Here is a 19826-nt window from a genome sequence, read left to right on the forward strand (position 1 = left end):
ACCTCAAGTCCATTTTTGAAACGCACATCTCGTTCCAGCCCGGTGAGGGCGAGCGTGAGGATCTGCGTGAGCGTTGGTACCTGCCGGGCTGGTCGGGGTACTTCTGTTTGCAGTAGGCCTCTAAAGACGCGTACACCTTCTCCCTCAGCGCCTCCACCTCACCTGGATTGGACAGACCTTTGGAGTCTGTGGAGACAGAAATATGATGCAAAACAAAAATCAACAATGAGAGTTCTTCCTCTTCACCGCGCTCTCGCAGGCCGCCAAACACCGTCGCTCTAGTGCGAAGGCCTCGCTCAAAGGCCCCTCCCTCCCCTCCCCTCTGCAGTAGTGTCAGACTAACTCACAAGTTGAGTTTTAACCCTCGCCACATTCTGGGTTCGTCCAATTAGGACGGTGCTAAGTTAAGCCTCCGCTGGTAAACCGCGACACAAAAGCGCCATTGATTAACGTTGCGGAGGAACAAAGCGCTGCACAATTGGTCAACAATGAATGAACATTTGTTGTGGCCGGCTGGACTCAAACGCACAGTGTGGGAAAGGCAGGACTGAGGGCCTTTCTGGCCTTGCTGTTCCCACTATAAGCCCCCCGCCCCCTCCTCCCCCCTTTGCTTTCTCCATCAGCCCGGTCTTGTGAACACCTAATTAACAAGGAACCAGGCCGAGACGTGAAGCGGGGCCAGTGGGCCTGGAAGTGGCCCGGAAGAAATGGGGAACACAGAGGATCAGTGTGTCAGGGGTGAACCGATCCACAGCGGCCCCACAGGGATGTGTGTGCGGCTCACCAAAACAAACCTGGGTCACATTCATGGGTCGGTTTGGCTTACTTTGGTGCCATGTGGAGGAGGCTTAAACGCAGAGCGGCACACTGATAGCAACCGTGACGCGTGCCTTGGCAAGACACGGGCCTCACTTCAATAAAACGCGCCGTCCGAGGTGTACAAAGCGGGGATTCACAATGTGTGCGTGCGTCTTTTCTAGTTCAATAAACAGTTTCATTCATGTTGACACCAACAGAATATCCGTCTGCGTCAGGGTGTTGGGTGGCTTTCTGTTTTATTTTATAGTTTGTCTCTTGCTTCCTCTGCGTCTCTGCACTTCATGCCCCCTGTACGCTTCATGCTTCCTAACTTAGCTCCTTTAGCTTAGGACCCTCTGGAAGTGCCCTAATGAACGGAAAGGAGATAATGCCGACCCACAATCCCTTGCCGCGGCAACATTTAAAGTGACATTTTATTCGGTTGTTCACGATCATTTGGTAGCTTTGTGCGCTGTAAAAAATTCCCTTGGTGTCACTTTCATATTCCTTTGTTCATTTCTATTCCGACCTCGTTAATAAAGTAAAACCATGAACCGGCTTGTTTAAATCGTCTGCATGACTCAACACTGTAAGAACACAAAGTATTTAAGATGCGTTATTGTGGTCCGAGATGGACTACAACGCTGTAGCTTCACCGCTGCAGACAGACCGACATCACTAACATCGCCTGCCGGCGCGTCACAACTACATCGCTTAGTGAGTCGGATTCTCTAAACATCGCAGTTGTCTTTTCCAAACTCCTCATGAATTCTCCTTCCCATCTTTCAGTAACCCTGTGACGTTTCCACAGAGGTCAAGTAAAAGTGCTTAGTGTTAGATGTTAGGAGGTGGTTATTTGACTGCAGACATGTAGTCCCTTGCGTTCCCTTGTCCATTCCCAGATTGTTGTTGTTTGTTATACTGGTGTGCGTTACAGCCAAGTGCGGCTGTTTTTTTGTGTCTGTTTTTGTGGACTAAGTAAATTGCCTTTTTGATTTTTCCCAAACACGCTTCCTGTCTCGTTTCTCTGAAGCTGAGTCTCTGTTCCTCCTCCACACCCGGCCGTGACGGTACAATCTGGCAGGGGACAAGGGAAAGCAGAGGAGTATATATATATATATATATATATATATATATATATATATATATATATATATATATATATATATATATATATGAGAGGGGAAACACAGGTGTAGGCCATAACCAATCAGGGGACACATGGGCGTGGCTGAGGCAGGTGAAGGGAATGAAACAATCAGGGACACGGCCTCTCGTCCTCAGCGCTACGCAGACTCAGAGCTGATAGCGCAACAGTTTTTACAAGTCTCAATTTCACAAGAGACGTCCAGAGGCGAGTTCAAAGAAAACACGGGCAAGCGAAAAGCCAGTTTCCAGTTCTCAAGTTACATTAAACGGGGTCGAGCTGAGTCCGACAGTCCAACGCTCTGACTGAGACTCCACCCAAAATCTCACAGTATCGAAACGCTTTGGCTTGAGAGGGTCTTGTGAAACAGATACGGTTTCCTCCCTCCAGAAATCACCTCAGATTACACAGTGTCCAAAAAGGATCCCAGCGGTTTCCCCCTTCCGGCATAATCCCGCCTCCCTCCGTGTGCTCAGTACATTAAAAACATATGGCTGATGACACTGCTGCTCTCCAATGTATCGAGCCCCACCTCTACTGGTGCGATCCTCCACATTTTGGTGAAAATAGGAACGTTTGTGAAATACTTTATAGGACTGTGATGGGCAGTGGAGGGATTAAAATGACATTCTTGTAGCACAAATCGGTTGTAACCGAACTCCGGCCGCATCAATGACACAGCTTTTATTTGAACCCTTCTGTCAAGCATATTGGAGAAGTTTGACAATTAAAAAATAGATTTGAGGTGTTACTGAGCTTCAAGTCCTGAATGAGTCATTCTATTTTAGGAATACATTTCCTTTCTTTGCTTTTAGCTTGAAGCAATAACACTGTATAAAAAAACAAAAAAACAAACATTGGTATTCAACAAACAAAGCTGCTCAGCAACACCGTGTCGCTCTGAGAGAACAATCCCACGTTGGAAATATGTCAACAGCGATGTAGATTCTGAACCACGCGTTCAGAATCTACATCGAGCTTTGAAACGCAAAGACGCGGCTCATCCGCAGCGATGGTTACCTGGGTTGAAAAGGACTATAGCTCGAAGGCACCCCAGTTCCGTCTTATCCATCTGCATGTCCCTCATCTTCGACACCAGCTCCGTGAGCACTCTGCGCAGAAAAAAAAAAGCAGAAAAAAGGAGAAGACGTGGTTAATTTCAAAATCAACATTTCAAAAATGGTTTTGTATGTGTGTGTGACATCAGACAACTGTGTGCCAGACACATTAAGTCTAGTAGGATTGCTGTGAATTATCCAGATCCAGACCGGCTCATTAAAAAATACGTTTTCATGACAATGTATCCAGCTGAAATCTATAAAAACAAAACAAATACACTCAAAATATATACGCTCAGCCCACGTTGGCGCAGTTAGTGCAGTGGAAAAGTTTACAACCCCGCAGAACCATTATATTTAGTGCATGGCTTTCATAAAAGGAAAGCCGCAGAGTAAACTGGAGCTGTAATCGAACACCAAGCGCTCCCACCGTCTGGGCGTGACATCACCGGTGGGCGTGTCGAACTCCTCACCCCTCTTTGACTCGGTCACACCCTCTCCTCGCCCGCTCTTCCACCCCTCTGTCGCTCTCTCTCTCACTCTGTTTCTGCCCCCCCCTCCTTCCCTCCCTCTCTCTCCCTCGGATAATAAAGTCAATTGTGGCTCTTAGCTCATTCTAATTCAATTTGTTCCAAGAAGGAACAACGGGGCTAGAGGGGGGGAAAAAAAGAGAGAGAGAGAAAAAAAAAGGAAAGACTCAAGTGTTTAAGTAAATCAGTGTCTTCATTTGTATGGTGAAGAGAGAGAGCGGGAGTAGATAAAGAAACACTATCAGTTCTCTGCATCTTAATGCTTGCCACAGTTAATGCCAGAGATGGAATATGTCCTGTGGCTGTGAGCGCCGATGATGATTGGGCACAGAGGCTCGGAGATCAGAGGAGGAGACAGGCCGCCGTTAACGCGGCGCCATTCACACAATCTTCCTTTTCCCAATAAATCGTCTTGGCAATTATTTGTTGATGAAGAAATTGATTTCTTTTTTTAAATCCTTTTTTTTTTTTTTTTTGGATCTTTTATAACTTTCCAAATGCTGCATGTGGGTTCAGCTCAAGGTGCGATGCTGCTGAACACGCCCCGTGAGACTTCAGTGTGTCAGAATGTCGATAGCGGTCGCCCGGGGTTGGTTTGTGCGCACGCCCGACTTCACTCCGAGTAGCTCGGGCATGGATTTTTGCTTCTTTTTTTGGGACATTTTATGAACAGTTTGATGTTTGCGTGAGATCCCTGATGCGCACAAGTGTACATATTTAATATACTGGAAACAATCAATAGTTCTTGTGGCGATTTGCCTTCGAGTCTCGCTGTGGTTATTCCACTGGAGGAAACCAAAATGTTTTGTGCCCAAAACCAGCTTAGACAACAAAAAAAATAATCTTGGGTCTAGTGTTCCGTCAGTAGGTTATGAATAGTTTACGGCATTATAGATCACTAACAAGGGACTAATAATAGTTGGGCTACTTAATTATGCTGTGGTAGTATACACATGTTTTTCACCACCTGGCAAGCATTTCTGCATTATTAATGAAGTATTACTGATTATTAATCATAATTACATACATGCAAACATTCCTTGTTTCTTAAGTATGCCTCAAATGTTGCCACTTTCTATTAAGGCTTACTTACTGATTGATGAGGGGTGTGTTTGTTTAAGATAGTTAATTGTTCATTAACGCTTAATAGATCAGTAAATTATAACTCATAGACCGCCATGAAGCCGGCCAGATATTTTCCCAAAACTGGTAATATAGTTGTCCTCACAAAACCTGTGAAACTTTTATGAATCTGTTATTACCACTACGAAGCCCTTTGTTACAATTTGTAAAGCACTTTGTGTTTTGAGAGATTGAAAGTGGTGGCAGGAGGTTGTACGTCTGTGTCTTTACATAAAAGTCTCGAAACAAGGGGATAGCAACCTGTCAAAGATGGCTCCCACTCCGGCACTGTGGGCGCTGTTGCGGTGGACGTGCAGCCCGGTCGCCAGCAGGATCCCGTCTTTGATCGATATCGAGCGGTGCGAAAACGATGCGATGAGGAGTTCGTTCCAACCTACGGGGGAGACGGGGAAGAAGGATCGAGTGGGGGAAAATATGAGCAAGAAGGAAGACAAAAAAAAAAACAACTGAACTGGCAAATCCCGGTACAAAAGTTCACACAGCATTCAGGCAAAATTAAACTGACAACAAAGGGGGGGGGAGGAGGCGAATAAATCAATTAAGCTGCGCGCTGAAAGCATGCAGCTTTCTCAGGCATCAGGTTTATTACGAAGACGTTTGAATCATGCTTTCTGGGGAGACAAGCGTGTAAAAAGGGATGAAAGCGCGCCTGCCACTGCGATGAAGACGCCGCGCTTTGACGTGCCAAAGCAGGGGCCGGACACGGGGAGCAGCGGAGAGCCGGGGACGCCGCCTTTTGAGCGACGGGGCTCCTTTAACTGTTCTGCCTGGCAACACTCGCCTCTCCTCCTCCTCCCCAGAATTGAGTTGGGTATGAGAGAGGAGCCCGCGATGCTTTTATCTGTGATACAGCAGAACTAAAGCGGTTATTTATAGCAAACCTGAGAGCCAAGCTCGCCGGAATAATGTCTCTCTCTCTCTCTCTCTCTCTCTCTCTCTCTCTCTCTCTCTCTCTCTCTCTCTCTCTCTCTCTCTCTCTCTCTCTCTCTCTCTCTGCTTTGCTGAAGTCTCTCCATCATCATATGTGCTGAGGATGAGGAGTGATAGGATTTTTTTTCGCTCTCGCTCTCTCTCTCTCTCTCGCAGGGTGTGCAATAGCAATTCCCCCCACCCCTCCTCAAGGTGGATTTACAATATAATGGTGTAATGTGGAGCGACAGGCAGGCAACGAGGCCAACGTGTTGAAAGAAACCCAGAAGACCTTTTTTTTGTGCGCGAGAAAAGGAGAAGTGACGGATGATTCACTCTGCGTTTCTTACGTGGTCCGGAGCCGTTAGCTTGCCTCTGAGCGCGCGGCACAAACACACAGTGAGCTGTTCCGACCTCGGTGGGTCCGACTCTCGTCTCGGTCACATGACTGAGAAAGGCCGTTCACCGTGATGGCCGAATTAAGAATGAAGTTTATTCACGTTCTGTCTCACTGTTCTACCGAGATACAGAGAGAGAGAGAGCTGGTTTGTAGCATCTGTTATTTATTTATTTTACAAGACAGAACACCGGTTGTTTAGCTGGCGCTCAGCAGCAACGTATCCTACGGTTGTCATTAGCCATTTGCAGTTTACTACTTTCATGTTTACATCTCCTACATCTCAGAGCCTGAGATTCAAGATTTTCCCTGCCAACGGCTGGAGTCTCAAAACCCCCGCATTAAAAAAAAACAAAAAAAAAAAACGGGTGCTTGCAGGTGATTCCAAATGCACATAACAGCATTTGTAAGGGGGAAAAAGTCTCTTAAGGTGGAGTCTTTATGTGGGAGCAATTCTACTTTGCGTGCAAGAATGTGTCCCGCAATTTTAGGCCGAGCGCTTGCAAATAAAACGGTTACTTTTACTCAGCGTAGTGATCTTGGCGTAGTGATCTTGGCGTAGTGATCTCGGCGTAGTGATCAGGTGTAGTGATCTGGCCTAGTGATCTCGGTATAGTGATCTCGGCGTAGTGATCGGGGTGTGCGCACGTTAAATGCGCGCGTTGTATGCGCGAACCGTCACCTCGCTTGGTTCCGCGCCTCTTTTGTAACAAATGTTTTTGCAACTGACTTTTCAGACATGACTGCCAAATAGTTCACTGATAAAAGCAAATTTAATAACCATATCGGAGGATTTTAGAAACATTTTCTTTACTTTAGAGCCAGGAGGTCTTAAAAATCACCAGCCAAATGAAATTGTTGACAGGATAGTCGACCTTTGTTTCTTCACAATGCTTTTTATACTTGACTTTTTTCTTCACAGGGCGTATAAAGTACAAATGTATAAAGTACATAAAGTTGTCTATGGAAATATGTGAGTTCACAGACAATTACAATCCCTCTTCGGGCATTGCGAAGGTTGAATTGCGGCGTTTTGTCGGTTACACTCGTCGTCATCTTGCCTCTTCACGGTACATTTAGTTGGTGTTTCGGGGAATAAAGCAACAAACAGCGCAATGGGCAGAGTATCGGCCAGAGAAACAAAGCCTGACCCTGGCTCGCTGGTCAAGACGACCTCTGAGACTTTGGAATAGTGCAGAGGCGTCGTTAAGGGTCCTCCACCGTTCACTGAAAAGCGTGAGCATGTTCAAATGAACGGCCGTTCATGCACAACACCGGTGTGCCGTAGGCTGCTGATGCGCTACCGGTTGCAAAAGGAATAGTTTGCATGCAAAGGTTTGTGGCAGACTGCTGCTCTGCTCCATTTTTTGAAACTTTTTGCTACTACTTTTATACTGTCACAGTTTTCAGTATTGCAATATATTGAATCATAACCCCGTATTGTGATATGGATCGTATCACCAGATTCTTGCCAGTACGCAGCCCTTTAAATGCTCCCATAATAACTGTTTTAAATTTGTTTAAAAGACACAGTGATGAAATGTTAGTTAACAACACTAATATATACTGATGAATTCTCTTTTCACCACTGTGCTTGATGGATATTTCCTATACTTTCAAATAATAAATGGCTCCTGGAGCGCTCGCCAGAGTTTTCACACTTGACTGGAGGGGTCGTTATGGAATAAAGCGTTTTGTATGACCCGGTTTAAGCCTTTTTTCTCTCTCTCTTTCTTATTCTTTTTCCTTTTTGACTGACCTGCTCGTAGAAGGATGACCTGGTCGTCCAGTGGCAGCTCAGAGAAGTGGGGGATCCTCTTGGCCCACTCCACCAGGGTGAAGAGCTGTTTGTCAGCCGCCTGACAGATATTTGTCACCGGGTCGTTGGGCTGCAGGGAGACAAACAGACAGACGGACACAAAGCTCAAAGTCAGACATGGCGAAAAACAGGACGTATTGTTGGGCTTTAGTGTCTCTTTTTGGCTGCGGCCTGGTGTCGGCTTGAGCCACCTATCAACTCACTCACACACCCATATCACACTTACATCAGTACCATGATGATAACCTCTAAAGGGTCAAGTAGGAACGCTAAACAAACATGGATTCTGACCCAGCTCGTGGAGGAAATACCTGCAGAGAGCTGCCAGTGCTTTTCACCACGCAGGATCTTTCTTTGGGGACCCTTTTAGCCGACGCACAAATCAGCCTTTCGTGGCCGGTGAGTGGAGCTCAAGAGGCCCCTCCTGACACTCTGCTGACACTTCACAACATAACAAGCGCTAAGGAGCTCCAGTGGGACTTCATTATCAGGCCTTTAGGAGCACTCAGCCAATAGTGTGCGATGAGTATTCTTATTTACTCAGAGTACAACATGCACGTGAAATGAAAAGTGTCCTCTATCATTATCCATCAGGAGCCAATATCACCCGGGCGACAGCAAAGTTATTCATACGTTTTCAAAAGATTCCTTCTTGTCATTTAAGGTAAACATTTCTGAGAAGTAAAACAAAAAAAATGTATTCCAATAAATGACTAAAAGATAACCAGCAGTTCTCGGTAGCCGACCGTCTTGGCTAATGGACACATGCATTGTTCCCGAAATAGGACCGCTGACTATAAATAAAAAGGTGAGCCAAGGAGAAAGCTTCAATCACTCATTGATTTCTGACATTAGATCTATTCGGCTTCGGCGAGAGACGGGCATAAAAGGCCAAAGACGGCTCTCACGTGGACACATCTATTATCTTAATGTGAGACATGGTGCATATGCTTTGAAAAAAAAAAAAAAAAGAAGTCTTTTCCGCTGAATAGCATTCATTGTAATCTCAGCGGTGAATGTGTCGCTGTGAACGCAAGCTGAGTTACAGAACAATTGACCTCTTTACATTTCTGTTTGATGAAAAGCTCCCGTTCAAGCAAACACGCATGAACCAGCGAGCAAAGCTGCAGCTTGGATTCTAGAACAACGGCTTGAAAAGCGGAGAAAGCGTGTTTATTTCAGGGTTGTTGTTTTTTCTTTGTGTGTCAAATTTCAAAGAGGGAGTCTCCAAAACGACTCGGATCATCCTGCGAGTGCAAACTGCAAAAGGCAGTTTGGCCACAAGCTCGGCGTTCCCAGGAATAAACGGCACGTTTAGGATCTCCAAGTCCGTAACGTTGGCTTGGCTGCAGCACTCGAGGAGCGCTCGAGATCCTCGTTTCTGTGTTCCATTCAAGCAGCAGGAGAACAAGGACTGCTTGTCCTCAACCGTCACAACACATCAGATCTGGAGCTATTATTCTTTGACCAACAGGGAGTTGATGAGCAGTGGTGGAATACTAATGCGACACACATACTGTATGACAAACTCAGTAAAATGTAAACCCATCTGGGTATGGGTACAAAAGCACAGAACAATACTGTCAATGTCTGACGAGTAATCCACCGTCATCCCAGGAGCGCAGCCCCTTGATGTGCGTGTGTGTAAACAAAGACACGTCTGTGCATAATTTGAGAATCAAGTAAACATTCCTTAAATTCTAAGTATCTCTGTGTGAACTCCACGAAACAAAAAAAAAAAAAACTTCTCCCCAAACTTCCTTCTGCCCAAATCCCACCGATCGATGCTAAAAAGCTCGGAGGATCCCCCGCATCAGCGGCAGCTCTCCGGAGGAGATTAGCCCGAGATGAAGGAGAAGACGTCCCTCTGCTCGCGCGCTCCTTTCATAACGCGCAGGCCAAAAGACCATCCCTCCCTCTCCTCCACGGTCCCTCCCTACGGTGGGAAACTCACTCTGACTGCAGAGCAATCGCAGATATGAAGAGAAAAAAACACAAAGTCTTCACTGTTTTAGTAAAGTGAAAGTTGTTTAAATGTCTTGGGGGGGTTGTTGTTGCTTCTACAGAGGGTGTGTGGAGGGAGGAGGGGGTTGGGGGGGGGGGGGGGGGGGCATCTTATGAATATTTCAACATTTTGATCTCCGAGGGACACGTGGATGTCGCCAAAGATTTTCGCAAAACTCCCACACGAACAGATTCGGCTACATTCATTCGAAAGATCGGCCGCAAACTAAAACAAAGTATAAAAAAGAAACGAAAACGGCTCCGGCGTGCGCCGCTGTCCGTCCGGCCGCCCCTCCCCGTCAGAACACAAGTCCCAGGGTTCTCGTTAAACATGGCAGACTCATGAATGTTGAATGGCTATCTTAGCCGTGTTGACACTGGCCTGGTTTCTTTCGCTCCCGTCTTGTGTGAGGTGACGGGGTGGGGAGGAGAAGAGAGGGAGAGGAGCTTACACTTTCCTGCAACAATCCTTCCGGCATCACATTACTGTACTCACTGTTAAAGTCACAGAGCGATGTTTAAGGGTGTCATCGGGGCCGACGTGAGGAGCGGAATAACATCGGCCTCCATGTTTAAGCACAGAAGTCCACATGGGGATATCGCACAGCTTGACATCGTCTACAGCTGTGAAGTAGGGAGCCAATGGGCTCGGACGAAAGCTTAAACTGGAGGCAGACCAGCAAGAGGGGACTAGTTTGTTTGTTTGTTTATTTATTTTATTCGCTCTCTAAATGATCTGCCGCCAAAACAAATAAAAAAAAGTGAAGAACATTTTATTCCCGGCAAAATCCAAAAGGGGCTCATGGCCAGTCATGCTTCCCCGCCACGGCCGATCATCCCCGCAACTTAAGGGAAATGCCAGGCTTGCATACCGCCCCATGAAATTTTCATCACTCGAGGAGAGGGCGACGGGGAGATTTGCCTTTCAATTTTTCATTATTCAGCTTGAACCAGACTATGCTGGCGCGGCGACACAAGTAAAACTCTGATACTCGTGTGGATTGGTGGGAAAATGAATTACTCAAGTGCCCCACATTTTTAGTTAAATTTAAATAATAATAAATGTTAAAAAACGCTATTCTCATATGCCGCGGCGGGGATGAGTCATCGGCTAATTACCATCTGAACAACAGCAACGCTTGCTGACAAAATAGGATGTAAAAAGTGATGCCCTGATGGGAGTCGGTGGAGGGAAAGAAAGCACACCCCTGCAGGATTGGTGAGCGATCGTATCGCTCCTCCTCCTCCCCCCGCCCTCCTTGTGAGAACTCCTCTCCCCGTCCGACTGGAGGCGCATTACTAACGCCTGTTTAACTCCTGTTCTAGGTCACCATGAGATAAACACACTTCATTCAGGTTGGCCAGACCCCAGCCATTAGACAGTGGCTGGTGGCCTATTCATGATGTACACTCATGGCCCGGGCCCTGTGATTAATTACAGCACGGGGCAGTGCCTCTCAATGGAGACCTTACAGGGGGGGAAGGGCGGGGGGGGATAAGGGGAGTCCAAGTGGTCAGGACAGCCTGACTGCTGACACCCTGCCAACATCCTGGGCTCCAGTGCCGTTCAGCTCAAAGTGGTGTTTTATTGCTAACTCTAGTTTTCAATTAATTTATCCAGTAGATGCTAAAGGAGGAAAAACCAGCAGTTTATAAAAACATTTGGCCAACACACAGAACATAAATCCGCAGACATGCTCAGTTTACAACCGTTTCTCGAGCAGCTGTCCTCCGCAAGGAACGTTAACAATGCCGCACAGAGCTTGACCACGAGAACAGGCTAATAAACTGAAGCTAATCGCTAAGCTAATTTGTTTGCTGCGAATGGTGTTTCAAGATGTTGGAACGTCTCATGTCGATGGATTTTCCGTCTTTAACTCCACATGTTAATATGAAGACGCTCGGCCCTGTACGTCCGTGTGTTGTCTGTAGTCCTTTGGAAAAGCATCACGGCGGGCACCGAGGGGCCGCGCCGTGGCCCGGCCCGAAAAACACACTCAGTGCATTAGTGTGTGGAAGCTGCCGGCCGATCCCCCATGTGACTCCCTGCTCCTTCTCCCGCTCCCTAATGTCAAGGCTCATCCCCCATATCCCCCCACCCCCCTAAAATAGCTCCCATTTACTCACATAACAGCCCTCACATTTCTACCTTCACTTCATAGGACATATCCATCCCCTGAAGCGGATGAATCCCAGAAGAAGCCCTCTCTCTATCTCTCTCTCCCTCCCTCCTTGAGTCTCTGTTCCCCTCCCTCGCTCCCTCCCGCACAGCTCCTCTGTTTCTCATGTTGCAGCAGAATTCCTGAGGAAGCTGAGGCTTTGTGGGATGCTTTCAGGAACAGTCGGCCTGTTGCATTATTCATCACTGTTAGTCTCCTCTGTTTAAAAGACAGCCCACAGTGCCCAGTCGATACTGAGAGGGGGGGGTGTGTATATGAGGAAACTCGCAGCTGAGCGAGGGAGATAATGGGAGGTGAACCGGTAAAGCAGCGCTCCAGACTCCAAGCAGCCACCTCCAAAGGGACTAAAAGAGGGAGGACAAACGGTAATCACATCCATCTTCACCAACTGACAGTCTGGAACTCCACGACACAAAGAAAATGCTTTTCAGACAGCACGTCCCAGTTCCAACCTGCATGGCGACTCGAATCACACGAGGAGCACTATGTTTGCACTACAAAATAACAAAAGAAAATACGTGCTGAGCTGTCAGCATGCAGTCCAGGCGGCAACCTTTCGGTTCTGAAAAGTGAAGCCGATGCTGAAGTGCCCTAAACTTGCATTCTCTCTACTGGCGATCAAGAGGCGACTCCTATGGCTACAAAAAAAAAAATGCTTGTTTTCAGGTCTTCTTGAATACAGCATGATGTTCATTTAGTACATTATGGTCACATCTAAAGTTAAATAGACGATAAACAAGGGTATGCTTTTGGGCGGGGCTACCTTGCGATTGACATGTCACTACCATGACGTTATGCAGTCTGGGAGTTGTCCGTGTTTTTGTCAAGTGTCAAGCTTGAGGCTTTAAAATCGTAGTCCACAAACCAATGGGTAGCGTCACGGCTGAAAACATCCACCTATGATGCGGACGCATTCTAGAATGTCGCAGCTGGAAAGATCAAACTAAATGTGGACAATGGTGGGACAGCTCCAGGGAGATTTTGGAAAGCGGAAAATAAAATGAGCCATAAATCAAGAATGAATCGTGCTTTCTCCTCTGTGAGTTTAATGGCAGTAGAGTTGGGCATTACAGTATTAGCACTTAATAATGCATTACGCCTTTTTCCATATTAACCGCAAAAAAAAAACACGACACTACAGAATCTGTCCACCTGTTCAAACTCTCACATCTACCAGGGAGAAAAAGTAGGCTGCGTGCTTTTATGCGAAATCGCCAACTCACCGAATTGGACGGCGCGCCAAGGTTGGTCTCGATGTAGGTCTCGTTTTTGGGTTCCACCGCCTGCTCGGCCTCCAGAATCTTCTCCACGGGCATGTCCTCGTTGGCGCAGCTGGTGGACTCCACCTCGTTCTCGTTCCTCTCCTTGGCTCGCTGGCGCTCCTCCTGAACGGCTGCATGTAACAAAACTGGTTCCGGTCACTACTGCTGTTTTTGGTTTTGTCTTTTGTTTTACACTCACGAGTCACTCGCTGTCGGACAAGGGATTTTAATGGCCGATGCCGATATCTAGAGAGCATGTCGGCCGAAATATATAATGCTGATATACTGTACTGCAGCTTCTGTTGAAAACAATTTAATAATGATTACAAAGTGTGACACGATGGCGGACCTCAAATGAACATACGTTTAACACTGTTATTGTCTGCATTGTTTGCAGTGAACTTATTTCAAATCAAAGAAAAAATCATGAACATCATGAGTAAATAATGTAAAAATAAAAACAGGTAAGGCCAATCAAAAAGCTAAACAGTTGAAAAAGAAAACTAATTCACTGCATTCATCAGCATCTCCTCGTTTCTTTTAAAGAGACAACACAAATGTGTACACTTCCATGAATAAAACATTTGACAAACAATGTTTGTGTAGTGGTTTGTGTAGTGTTGCTAAAATACCATCAAACAAATCAATAATGACACTTGACAGACATCTGTCGATTATCTCCAAATAACATGAATCGCCCCGTGAATGGGCCGGCCATGTACTGTATATGTTCTATGAATATGATTTGACACTTTACAAGACAACTGGTTATAAAGTATTAAAATTGCATAAATCCATTATTACTGTTTTACTATTTATCTGTTACCTGACTTTTATCTTTTATTTACTTGTGAGCAATGCTGCTGTAATCCTGTAATTTCCCTACTGAGGGACTAATAAAGGATTATCTTATCTCTCTCTTATGTTGGTGGAGACCAAACAAGAGCTAAAAAGTGTTAGAGAGTGAATATTGGATTCTCATTTGGGATTTTTTTTAAGGTTGTCGGCCCCCTGGTGGCCAAACATTTAGTAATGCAACTTTAATTATTTTTTTAACTTTTAATCCACATGAATAGGAACTGATTCAGTGCGGATGCTGAGCCACGGCAATGGACTGCAAATTCCAGATTGCAGCAAGTCATTTTGTCTTTCATTTGTGACGCAAAAAGAACTATGCCAATGTGGTGGTTGTTATTCCACTCAATTCCAACTTTAAAAAATATATATGAAAAGAAAAGTTTCTCCGATGAAGTGTTCCAGTTCCTCGTGCAACAATGAGTCGTGTTGGAGACGCTGAACAGAACTTCTCAAACAAGGAGAACTACACTGGGAACTGCGTTGCTCGATTTGTCTTCCTACCCTGAAGGAAAAAAATACATTTGCTGAGGTTAAGTAACTTGATAAGGCAGTGGAGTTGCAGGCGTAGATGGAACAGCTTTCGGCAATGAATCTTCCCTTCGATTAGATACTTGAATTCCTGCCTGATTTTGAGAAACTAAACTGTCCACATTGCCGGTGTGCATGAATGCACACTCTGCCCTTGTTTTGTATTTGTACACACTTGCATCTACAATGTGTGTGTGCATGCTTTAGTTGTGTTCCCTTGCCTGCTACAGTCGTTGTGTACGGCTGTGAATAGTGCATGACCCAGTGTGTGTTATGCCAGTAAACACAACCCAGAGTTCAATCATTAATAATTGCTTTGACGGTACGGGCGGAGCATATTTACGACATGAGACCGGCATTATGCACGACGTGGAAGCGTGGAAGTGTTCAAGGACTTCCCACAGCTTCCTTATCAAAGAGATGTGTCTCTATGAAGCGCTCAATGTCAACAAAAAAAGACAGCTCCTTTTATACACAAATCATGTATACACACATAAATAATACATTCTCACGTCTTCTCTATGCAATGCGTGGTCGCTGGAAGGGCTGAAAACTTGTAATAAAAAAAAGGAGCCAGAACACAAATGAATGAAGGCTCTGTCGCTGTCGATTCTGTTTTTCAATGTTGTGTGTGAAAAAAAAAGGTCGAAGCTAAAGTGTGTCGGCTCTGTCGCTTGATTGGCTTGGCGAGGGAGACACAGGAAGTGGTTTGTGTGCTGAGCAGACACCGAGACTCACTGCGGCGGAGGCAAGAGAAACCGCATCTCCGCCCTCAATTGGGGATGGAAAAGCTCTGTGTGTGTGTGTGTGTGTGTGTGTGTGTGTGTGTGTGTGTGTGTGTGTGTGTGTGTTTTGTCTTTTCAAAAGGCTATAATTTATTGAATTCAAGTGACCACAGAAAAAAAAGGGCTGCGGCTTTTTTTTTTATAAGTTAATCATCCAAACATAAGAAAACAAAAATCCTAAAAAAAGTTAAGTTTGGGACTTGCATTGAATGATAAAGGGGTTGTGGAAATGTTATGTCGTCATGCAGGCTTACATACACACCTGTTGGCCCCGCCTCACACACACACACACACACACACACACACACACACACACACACACACTCTGTGTCTTTTTACATTCCCCCTACTCTGGTTTCTGTTCCAAGTTCCTGAATCAGAGCGGCCGTGGTCTTGTTGGGGGTGTTTGTTAGAGGAGGAGAGGGGGCAGGGGAGGGGGGAGGAGCCCCATTTTAGTGGAGGAACTGCTGTCTGGCGGTGGAGGTCAGCCCAAGGGTAGAATACTTGTGTTGGAGTCAGCGAGAGGTGAGGAGGGCTGAAATCATGTTAGCTTTATTCTACCCCTCCTTACCTCCTCCTCCACCTCCTCCTCCTCCTCTCTCCTGACTGGGAGAGCATAAATTCATTTAATCCTGTTTTTCTGTGGATTCGCTTAGCCTTTTGGGCTACTGCTGTTCTCTAACCGCAGCCCTCGGGGTGCGGGGAGGAGGAGGGGGGGAAGGGGCTTAGGCAGCACACCGAGAGTGAGGCGCGAGGCGTTAAATGATAATATCCTTGAAGGGAGTAAAAGGGCCTCAGAATGATATAAATAAAAGCAAGAAGGGAGGGGAGGGGAGGAGCAAGGGAAGGTCAAGACAAATTGGCCTCGGATCCAAAAATGCATTTCTCTCTCGCCAAAAAAACATGCGTTCTTCTTGTTCACCCGCGTTGTTCACTTGTGCACCTGTGCGTACACACCTGGTTCACACCTCCCCCCCCCCACCCCCCCCACCCGCTCACCACATTCTATTTTATTTATCTGTATCCCGTCACCGTGTGGCGAGCGTAATGGCGAGAGGCAGTGATTGATTTGTTCAATGTGCGAAAGGGGTGTTTAACAGCGGTGCTGAGAGCGTTCACATTTTTAACACCCTCATGGAGTGTTAAATCTCACACCTCACTGCCAGTGAACCCTCCTAAATCCCCCCCCCCCCCCCCTTCGCCCAACCCCTCACAATCTTTCCTCAAGGTGCTTCTTTTGCTAGAAGTGTCCAATAAGGTATTCAATGCAGACTTGGATCGGGGGAAATATACGTCTTATCGTGTTTTTTTCCCCCACGATTCAAACTACGCAGTAATAGGTCAATGTTAGCTTTAGATTAGTCACAACATCTATGAATAAATATGTCCAGGACATTTATTATAGCACGCTAACTATACTGAGCCAGGACAAGATGCTCTAAACTGTGCAGAAAGTCTTCATCAGTTGGCCTCCACTGCTGTCGTCTGACGAACTCGTGTGTCTCTTTTTTTACACCGACTTGGCTGTACCCTGAAGTTGCGAAAAAGGGAAGTTTAAAAGCTCACTTTAGTAGGACTTGTAGCCCAGAGGGACTTCAGTTTGACATTCATGGTCGTCAAACCTTACATGTCACAGTTGAGGATTCCATAATCCCCAGTCTGTGCTGCGAGAGGACAGGGTCTCTGCATTTGAAAAGGGGTGATTTAAGTTTGCAGGAATGTTGCATCTTGAAGAAATCCTTTTCAACGGAAGCCCCAATTGTCCGAATCGCAGTGATACGCTGTCGGACTCTTAAAACTACTGATGGTGCGCCGGTTGGTGGCTAAACATGCAACGTTTGCTGTCAGGAAAAAAAAAAAGATTTACGTCCTTTTGTTAATCTTGCGGCTGCCATTGTAGGAGTACGTGTGTTTGGATGCACACAGGCTTCAGATATAATGTCACCTTTGTGTCAAACATGCCTGTTTCAGTTAGAATATCTTCAACCACATTTGCATGGGTACTAAAGATGTGATTTTAAAGCGAACGGTTAATGAATGGTCCCCGTCCCTCTCGACCGCATGTCCTGTACATGTGGCCTCGCCGTGCCACTGATTAAATCCCTGTATCCTTTGTGAAGACAGGGCAGGAGAGGTGGGCGCGTTCGGTAGTGCCTAATTTGAGGAATGCGGTGCGCCCTCCCCACCATGCCTTGCAATTACGCAACATTATCCAATTTGACTGGCTTGTGGGTGTTGCGTATCTTCGGCACAAGAAATCTCTGTGTTTGGTGGCAGCGAGTCGGTTCACGGCGTCGGGGAGGAGGCCGTCCTGCGCAACCGCCGGGTTTATGCAAACAATTAAGTCCCAGGGCATGAACTGACTTCCAGAGGACGCGGAGGGGAGCCGGCGTTCGCACAGCTCCACTGTTGTGTTTTTCATTCCTCCGGCTGCGTCGGCGAGCTCCCCGAGGGCCGCCTGTTCTCGCAGAGCCTCTCTCTGTGTTATTGTTTTAATGCAGCGGAGCCTGTGGCTGCAATGCACTGCATGACGTAGCGACGCAGAATGACAACTGCAAGTGCGTGTGTAGTAATGACATTGATGCAAGATGGGAAAACACGCTGCTTCGCTTCGAGGAAGAGAGAGAAAAAGGGGGTGTGCGGTATCTGAGGTGCAACTCCGCATCAGTTTTACCATGTCCACTTGAACCACATCCAATCACCGCAACTCATCTGGCTGACAAAAAACATTAAGAGAGAGTATCCGTTTGCTGTGCAAACGTCTGTGTGTATTAGTAGAGATGTGAAGGGCAATGGGTAAGTGGGACTTTATCCTCTACGGTATGTGCTGTACCTTCTCTCTTCATGCCCATGGCTAAACACTTCTGGTAGCGGCAGTACTGGCAGCGGTTCCTCTGGCGCTTGTCGATGACACAGTGCTTGCTGTCGCGGCACGTGTAGGTGAGGTCTTTGCGCACCGTCCGTTTGAAGAAACCTTTGCAGCCCTCGCAGCTGTACACCCCGTAGTGTTTACCTGAGGAGGGAGAGAGAGAGAGAGAGAGAGAGAAAAAGGGTTTGTTGAAGTGCACAAAACAGAAAAAAAACCTTAAAGTCATAGGCGGGGGAGGGGTGGGGGGGGCTGGTCTCTTGTTTATGTTACATGTGATGGATGAAACAGTTCCTTTGTTCGCTCTCAGCCGGTCGGGCCACCAGAGAAGATGAATGAAGTCTCCGAGCACGGTTAAGTGGAGCTCGATTCGCCACTAAACATTGTTTTGATTCCGCCCCCATGTTTCTTTTCTTTTTTTGCCCCGCAATGTCAGTTTCTGTCATGTGCCTTCGCACTGCCGCCGCTGCCCTTCTAATGCAGTCTTTCGTACTGCTCCTCGCCATTTTCCGTCAACTTCAATTCTTCTGGGAAGATCTCCCGCATGCCAAGGAACTTGGCCAGTACATAAGCTGTGCCAGAGCGCTCTGTGGGTTCATCCTTGGAGCTTCCTCGGTGTGGTCAAAGCAACAGCTTTAAAAAAAAAAAAGAAGAAAAAAGACCCGAGGAGTCTTGTGTGTAATCCCAGTTGTTGAGAGATTATTTTTAACCTCCTCCACAATTCTACCCTGAGTCATACATCCAATTCCTGGTCAGGCTGTGACTCTGTGTGCACTTTGAAATAGTTACCTCAATTTCACGTCAGTCATTCCATTTTTAGACCTTTGATGTATTTACAGGAGTTGATTAAACCAACGCAAACAAAACAAAACATGAAACCACTTCCTAAAAAGGCAAAGAGACACTTTGAACTTCCCATAAGTAACTGTTGCAATTTTGCTTTAAATAATTTAATTCGAAACAAATTCAATGATTCTGCAGCCGCTGCACCCGGGCCGCCGAAGACACTCACCTGAGGAGCGGTCGCCGCAGATGGCGCAAATGTGCTTAGTGAGTGACAGGATGGTGCCCGAGGGCTGGGCGGGCACCTTCATCACGCCGTTGAGGCCCAGCGGGGGCTTGATGTCCTCCGTGCTGCTGATCGAGTTCATCGGGGAGTTCAGCTGGAACATCAACACACACAAACACAGACACACACCGACAGGTCACAACGCAGCCCCCTCTGAACTGACAAAACACAAAAAAAAACACTGTCCTCATAGCTTAGCATAGTTGATGGCATTATCTATTGAGCGAGGGCCGGAGGGGTTTGATCGTAAAAAAAGGTTTGGACTTCTGATAATCGATGCAGATGCTCGGCCGTCCCGGCAGCAGCACTTTGGCTCCCTCTCGCCTCCCTCTGTTTCAGATCTAAATCGAGCGCAGCAGGAATCCTGCAGCACTCCACCCCAGGACTTCTTTTATTCATGGTGCCGACAAGCCCCGCTCGGCCCCGAAATGTTCAGCGCCAGCGTAACGCCACTGCAAAATTCAACAGTACAG

The 19826-nt window shown here is 46.6% G+C and overlaps 1 protein-coding gene across 2 annotated transcripts in view; it reads right to left on the reverse strand.

Moving 5' to 3' along the window:
- The window catches only part of rxraa (retinoid X receptor, alpha a), an 86296-nt gene that overhangs the window by 714 nt on the left and 65756 nt on the right, over positions 1–19826 (reverse strand). The window contains exons 4-10 of one of the 2 annotated variants that reach the window (XM_068573577.1): positions 19297–19447; positions 18252–18431; positions 13209–13378; positions 7742–7871; positions 4917–5049; positions 2966–3057; positions 81–186 (exon numbers count right to left, since the gene is read on the reverse strand). In XM_068573577.1, the coding sequence (XP_068429678.1) occupies positions 81–186; positions 2966–3057; positions 4917–5049; positions 7742–7871; positions 13209–13378; positions 18252–18431; positions 19297–19447 (962 nt within the window). Of the gene's footprint in view, positions 1–80; positions 187–2965; positions 3058–4916; positions 5050–7741; positions 7872–13208; positions 13394–18251; positions 18432–19296; positions 19448–19826 lie in introns of both variants that reach the window. The other variant, XM_068573576.1, reaches the window with a different exon arrangement.

This window comes from Clinocottus analis, unplaced genomic scaffold (assembly GCF_023055335.1).
Source record: "Clinocottus analis isolate CAN_PGR_092001 unplaced genomic scaffold, fCliAna1.0.p SCAF_13, whole genome shotgun sequence".
Lineage (NCBI taxonomy): Eukaryota > Metazoa > Chordata > Actinopteri > Perciformes > Cottidae > Clinocottus > Clinocottus analis.